This window comes from Tupaia chinensis, unplaced genomic scaffold (assembly GCF_000334495.1).
Source record: "Tupaia chinensis unplaced genomic scaffold, TupChi_1.0 Scaffold000008_1, whole genome shotgun sequence".
Classification (NCBI taxonomy): Eukaryota; Metazoa; Chordata; class Mammalia; order Scandentia; family Tupaiidae; genus Tupaia; species Tupaia belangeri.
Genome location: NW_006159437.1, coordinates 132,532 through 139,953, shown reverse-complemented (window position 1 = coordinate 139,953; position 7,422 = coordinate 132,532). Strand labels below are relative to the sequence as shown.

Here is a 7,422-nt window from a genome sequence, read left to right as displayed (position 1 = left end):
TAAAAGAATATTGACTGTTCAAAGCAGCAGTACTGTTGTATAGGTTATAACATATAGAAATAAAATACATGACAACAGCAAAAAAGAGGTCAGTTAGCACAGGTAAATGATTATATGATTCTTCCATACTTTGGAGAACTGTACAAAAAAATCCATAAAGAAATGAAACATCTGAACATTCTGAACAAACATGATCTGAATGAGGCAGACTATATCCAACAAATGTAAAACATTCATTTTTTAGGTGTGCATAGAATATTTACCAAAATAAATCTGGTGCTGATTAAAGTGACAAATTTTTTTCTTTTTTTCTTTTTTTAGGTTTAGGCCACAGGGTGCTTATGCTCACTGGAGAGAGACAAAGAGAGACAGTGAGAGGGAAAGTGAGAAATCATCTCCTGGGTGGAATGGCCACGCCTTAATCCCTTTTCTTCCTTTCTCCTCCTGCCATTCTGGTCATGTTCACACATATGCCTTGTGTGATTTTTCAGCCACCAGGTCTGGGTCTCAAACCACCTCTGGCCATGTGGGAGTCTAGCACCTTAACCACTATGCCAGCTGCTGGACCCCTCTTAAAATTTTTGAAAGATTAAAATTATACAAGGACAACTTTTCTGAGGAAGTAAACTATGAATCATTACTGAAAGCATGACTAGATAAATACTCACACGTTTGGAGTATTACCTATGAATCAAAGAAGTCACAATGGAAATTAGAAAATATTCTGAACTGAATGGAATTAAAAATATGTGACAATGTAGGTAAGGCGTATTTGGAGGAAAATTTAAAGCTTTTAATCAGGGATCTGCAAACTACTATATATGGCACAAATCTGGCCCACCACCTGTTTTTATAAGCAAACTTTTATTGGAATATAGTCACACTCACTTACTTATTGTCTATGGCAACATTTGCACTCCAGTAGCAGAGTTGATTAATTGAAACAGTCTGTATGGCCCACAAAGTCTAAAATATTTATATTCTGGCTCATTATGGAAAAAGTACCAACTCTTTCTTTAAACATGTTAGAAAAGTAGAGTTGTAAATCACTATTTACAGAGTGCTACAATATTGCCCCTCCCTGTAAACATGCCTAAAAACAGTCTCCTCCCATACTGACTCAGGTCGGTTGCCTTGGTCAGATAACTTGTTTTTCACCTTCTGGCACAGAGACCTGAAACGTCCATGCGTATTCGAGTTATTACTTTTTGGAACTTAGACTATGTGAAGATGCGTAAAGTAACTTTCTTGAGGAGCAGAACCCTCTGCTCAGCCTTTCCCATAGATCATATACACAATGAAAATAGCTTTTAATTTTTAAACTATTTGGTTAATGTAACCACAGACAAAAACTTCAGTAGTCTTCCAGGCTTATTTACTTTCCTTATTTTCCCCAGTTGTAAACTTGTTCATTTTATGACTTGAAGTTTTTCCAATTGTTGTAACAATTTTAAGGAGATTTTGAAAAGCTGCTATATTTGAAATGCTTTCCAGGCATAGAGAGTTCTTATATCAGTAACATTTCTGCTTTCCAGTTATTTGTCTCAGTGAAATTTGTAAAGAAGCCAGTATTACATAAATAAATGCTGCTTCTTCCCGTGTCTATGATCCTATGTCAAGTAGACTTAGAGAATAAGTGCAGGTTTTTCTCAATTTTTAAGGAGCCTTTAGTCAAAAGTCTAAATATTTTAGAAAAATAATCAATATTTCTTTATAACAAAATCTAGCCTGAAAATAAAATTTTGAAAATTTAGCTGGAATTTTGCTTTTTATTTTACCTTCTACTACAATCACAAATACAGTATATGTATTTAAAATATAATAAAAATTATTTCTATGATTGTTTCTCCTTGGATAAATGTTAATTATAAGCTCCAAAAATCATAGTATTAGCTAATACATTAGTTATTAGGTTATTCTTTTTTTTAGAGAGAGGTTTTTGCTATAGGGCACATGTACTCGCCAGATAGACAGAGAGAGACAGAGAGACAGAAAGCAAGAAATCACCCCCCAGGGGGGATGGCCATGCCGCAATCCCTACTCTTCCATTTTCCTCTTGGGATCATGGGCATGCACGCACACGTGCCCAGCATGAGTTTAAGTCACCAGGTCCAGGTGCTGGTCCCGTTATTAGGTTATTTAAATTGTGATTGCCAGCATTTGCTTCCGTAAATGAGTTGCAAAATATGTATGCAGTTTTAAATGTAACATGTTTTTTTAATTTTTTTTTTAATAGTCTCAAGACAAAACATCAGGAGGTATTAATCCAGAACCTTGTCCAATCTGTGCACGACAGTTGGGAAAACAGGTAAAATTACAATAAACATCACATGAATTTATGAAACCCCTTACCATCTTTAAGACATACAGTCTCTCTCTCTCTCTCTCTCTCTCATGACAACTTTGAATTAAAGCAAAATATTACCTCCAGGGACAGAGGTTAGGTGATATTCTTAGGGTTGCAGGTATGTGTGTTTTTCATGTTATGATATATGCCATGTTTACAGCTACATGTGTATATACACATACATGTTTTTCTTAAGTGACAAGTGAAACAATATTTCTAGAATGACTTCATCCTTTGCATTAAAGATACATAGTATCCAAGAAATTTGACAGTTATTTGTTAATTGTGCAGAAATGTAATACAGCACACATAGATTGACTTAAGGAACTTTTACAAAGATATAACAACATAGCTCTTACTTAGCATTGTTAATGTCTCCTAATATTAGGCTTTAAAATACAAATAATGTCTTTCCTAGGGGAATGTAGATGTTAATTTGAGAAGACCATCATATTGAGTGTATTTATTTTTTATATTAATATTCAAATGTCTATAAAATGTCTATAAAAAGATGGTATTAGTTCTCCTCTAAGAGATGTACATTTTTATCTTTTCAACTATGATTTATGAAATTATAAATTCCTGTATATGATCCGTATATACATTATCAGAATATCAATTGCTTTACAGAATTTGAAAGGTAAGCTTATTACAACTAAATGGAGTAAGTTGTCTTCGTCGTTTTTTTTTTTTTTTTTTTTTTTTTTTTTTTTTTTTTAATGGAACTAAGTGTAGAAAGGTAAATGTACGTGTTCCATATTCTGACCAGCTGCAATTAGGGAAAAAAAGCCTTTTAGTTTTCAAGATTTATGTAGGTGAAATATCAAAAAGTATGTACCTTACATTACATTGAAAACTGAGCAAAAGAATATTGTAAAAATATTGGTGACTCTGACAAAAGTCTCTGGTGAAAATGGTGCAATGAAAATATGAGAGGATCATGGCATGAACTATTGTCTTTTTGCTGTTAGTTTTAATGAGATTCGTACAACTGGATTTTTTCAGACATTTTGTTATAAACATTTTGAATTTTTTAAATTCTTTTATATATGTTACTTTAGTTTTAGCATAACCTAGGTCTCCTACACTTAGAACATGTTCAGTTCAGTAATAGTAACAAAACTGTACTTTCCAAACTCTATTTATTGTTCTCTATTTCCTTTCCATTTTGCTTTACAATTATGCTCTTCTAGTTTAGGTCTATTAAATTGGATTCTATAGGAGATAACTCGCATGTGCTGGCCATTGCCCTTTGTAGGCATAGCCATTTGTTCTTCTCTTTGGACTACTTTAATCAGCATCCTTTCACACCTAATGCTCAAGTGTCAATGTTTCCCTCTCCATTGCAGATGTAGGTGGACCTGATTGCTGTTCATTTTGTCTATACTGAGGTCCCATGAGTCTCAAAAATGCCCTCTTTTAGAGGGGAGTTAACCTTTATCCCCAACGTCACTAGAAGACCATACGGTACAGAATAGCACTGCTCTCTGTCATGTGAAAATGCTAGTGAAATAGCTCTTCAGTGCTGTTACAGCCTCAGCTCCTGAGGATTCTGTCATAAGTCCTTGGAATCAGAAGTCTAGTAGAGAACAGTATGAATGGTATTAGCCAATTAAATCCAAAGCCCCTTCTTTCTCAAAATTGTTTTAAAACAAACCTATACCTCAGCTTTCTCTTCCCTTGAGTTTTTTTCCAAGGAACTTTTTGTTTCATTCTGCAAAGCACCTTGGGTGGGCCCAATCACATTTTCTTTCTCTACAACTTTATATATATCCAAATCCTAGAAAAAAACATAGCTTAAGACTTAGAAGTTTTGTCTCTTCATGACACCACTGTATCTTTGTTGTTTTTGCCAGATGAGAAAGATTAATTAGTTTGCATAATACGTCAACTTTTAGAACTGAACCCTAGACTAAATCTATTCTTCTTTTACATTCCATTGCCAAACAAAGTGAATGTCTGTGATATGTTCCAGAGATGCAAGAAGGATTATTTTACTTTTTCTTAAATTGGGCAAGGGTTTTCTCAAAAGTACCATTTTGTTTTGAACTTTTTAAATAAATACAGAACCACTTCTAAAATAGATCTGATATACTAGCTCATCTCATTTTATAAGTAATGTTTTAGCATGTAAAAGTATATCTGTTGAAATAACTAACTAAGTAGAAGATATTGATTATATTGTCCTCAAATTATTATTGTTCTCAACCCCTCTGTCTGCTGATTTGCGTTTTCCCTAAATGCTGAAATGAAAATACCACCTTCCTACAAAGTAATAAGGACTGACTGACTGTCGTGCCCACTATTGGGATGACCAGAATGAAACACTATGAAAGATTGCTCTGAATTAAAAATAATTAAAAGCATAATTTGATTTTTATGACTTAAGGAATATTAGCATCATGAAATATTAGGAAAGTAAAATAGCAAGTTTCCTTCTCTTCTTTTTAATATGTTTATAGGTTAGAAGGCATCACTGATAGCAACTCACCGAGACTTGTGCTGTGTTTTCTTTTTAGTGGGCAGTACTGACCTGTGGGCACTGTTTCTGCAATGAATGTATTGCTATTATTATCGAACAATACAGCGTGGGGTCTCACAGAAGCTCCATTAAGTGTGCCATCTGCCGCCAAACCACATCTCACAAAGAAATCTCATATGTCTTCACCTCAGAGAAATCAAGCCAGGAAGAGGACATCCCTGTGAAGGTAACGCAGGTCAAGAACATTGTAGCATAATTAGAGTCGCATGATGGGAATCAGTATCTGGCAAATGAGAGCATTAAAATCAGAACACATTTAGCACAGTGAATATGTGGAAACCACACTTGTCCATTCATGTGTCACCTGCCAACCTCAGCTTTACCACCTGCTTTTTCATTGTAGGAAGAACACAAGATGCTTGTTCTAACATGATTAGCAGCAGTCATGCCCACTGTGGCAAAAAAGTGACATTTCAGTCCCCTACCATCCTCTGTAGTGTGTCTGTCCACTACAAGTAGAGCTATGAAATAAATTAGATACTTTATTTAGAGAAAGCTTTTCCTCATTCTTTATACAACCAAAGGATGTGGGGGCTGGCAAGTGCATGGTGGTTAAGGGCGCTGGACTCCCACATGGCCAACCATGGTTCAAGTCTCAGACCTGGTGGCTTGCTTTCTCACTTCCTCTCTCTCTCTCTGATCAAACTGGAAAATAACAATGATAATAATAATAAAGTTAAATAAAATAATTCTTTAAAAAAAAATAAAGGATGTGTACAGCCAAGTTGAAGGATCTAACAAATTGATTATGGCAGTTAGTCAAGACTGTCATAGGAAGAGGTACTGAGCTCTTAAATAGCATGCTCTGGTATTTCAGAGTACAGCCAAAATTTGCCTTTATTTTCCTCATTTCTAATTTTAGTATTTCATTCAAAATTTTAAGAAAATTACTAAAATTTAAAATCCAAATAAGATTCATAGTTGGGCTTTCTGCCTAAAGAGGTACGTACTTCATGAAAGTCGTTTACAACACTTTGTGTTCTTTAATTCATTTTTTCCAAACAAACTTGGACACAGGACAAATCAGCATATAAATGTAGACGGGAATGTGGGCGGTTGTTAAGGTGCCCTCTTCTAAAGAAACTTTAGTCATTTTTTTTTTTTTTTTTTTGCCAGAGAGTGTGTGTGCTCACTAGAGAGAGAGAGAAATGAGAAGGTGCCTCCCATGGAGGATAGTCACGCCACAACTGCTGCTCCATTTCTCCCTCTATTTCAGTTTTTAAGCATACATGCACATGTACCTAGCAGGTGTTTCAAAACACCAGGTCTGGGACTCAAGCCACACACAGTCAGCTCTGTGGGATCCAGCTATCTTAACTACCATGCCATTAGGGTGGCCCAAGAATTTTTAATTGCTGTTTTATCAGTTATTTGAGTAAAAGCTCATTTCAGTCGCATTGCTCTCTGGACTATTGGGATAAACAGAAGGCTAAATTTGGAATGAACTCCCATTTAGTCTTTCAGTCTATCACTCCACACATGCATGTTGGACATATACCATGTACGGGCTGCAAATCCTTCTAGGCCATTGTCTGCCTGACCCTCCCTACCGAGAGTTATCCCCCAGTAAGCTCCCATTAATTGCTCCATGGATTTGCTTGCTTGCTTGCTTTTTTCAGGCTCAAAGTTCCTGCTCAGTTTGGGACCACTATACGTTCACTTCATCCTCTAACAGTCGTGTGCTGGGGCTTGTAGATGCTGCATAGACTCAAAATAAAACAGATAAGACTGCTGCCCTCGTGGATTTTACAGTTTGGCAGTTGTAGGGGACAGGTTTGAGTTGAGACAGAAAGCACCAACATTAATAAATAAATAATGTATTATAATTGTGATAAGGACTACAAAAGAAAACCAAGCCTCACTTCTCTGAGAATATGACAGTAAAACAGGTATTAAAGATGAATGGATTAGCCAATCTGGAGGGAAAATAGGATGGATCTTATGGAAAGGATCCTCCCAGATGAAAAAAAAAGAAGACGGAAAGGAGAAAAGTTCATGGAAAGCCCTGGGATAAGAAAGATTCAAATGAAACTGAGCATAACTGCAGGATAGGAAGAAAGAAGGCAACTAGAATCAAAGGAGTCCACAGACTTGAGAGGGGCCAGTTGTCGAAGGGCCGTCCAAAGATGGTCATTTCATTTCATATAAGTAGAAAGCCATTAAATATAAGCATGGAGGTCTCACGGTCAGATTTGAGGTGTTTTTTTGTTTGTTTTTGTTTTTTTAATATTGACATACAATAATTGTACATATTTGTGACTATACAATGTGGTTTCTCAGTACATGAATACAATGGATTTTAAAAGATATGTCTTGGGCCAGCAGGTGGTATAGTGGTTGAGACACTGGATTGCTACATGACTGACCACAGTTCAGCACCTGAACCTGGTAGCTTGATTGATTTCCCACTTTTCTTCTCTCTCTCTCTCTCTCTCTCTCTCTCTCTGGTGAACACATACGTCCTAGGATAAATTTTTAAATAAAAATAAGTAAAGTTAAATAATTATTAAAATAAATAAGATTTATCTTGTTT

General features: G+C 35.6%; 1 protein-coding gene across 6 annotated transcripts in view; it reads left to right on the top strand.

The window, feature by feature from the left end:
- Nucleotides 1–7,422, top strand: part of SHPRH (SNF2 histone linker PHD RING helicase) — a 91,434-nt gene that overhangs the window by 67,514 nt on the left and 16,498 nt on the right. For all 6 annotated transcript variants that reach the window (XM_014592858.2, XM_014592820.2, XM_014592893.2 and 3 more), the window contains 2 exons: nt 2,237–2,308; nt 4,867–5,055. In XM_014592858.2, the coding sequence (XP_014448344.1) occupies nt 2,237–2,308; nt 4,867–5,055 (261 nt within the window). The remainder of the gene's footprint in view (nt 1–2,236; nt 2,309–4,866; nt 5,056–7,422) is intronic.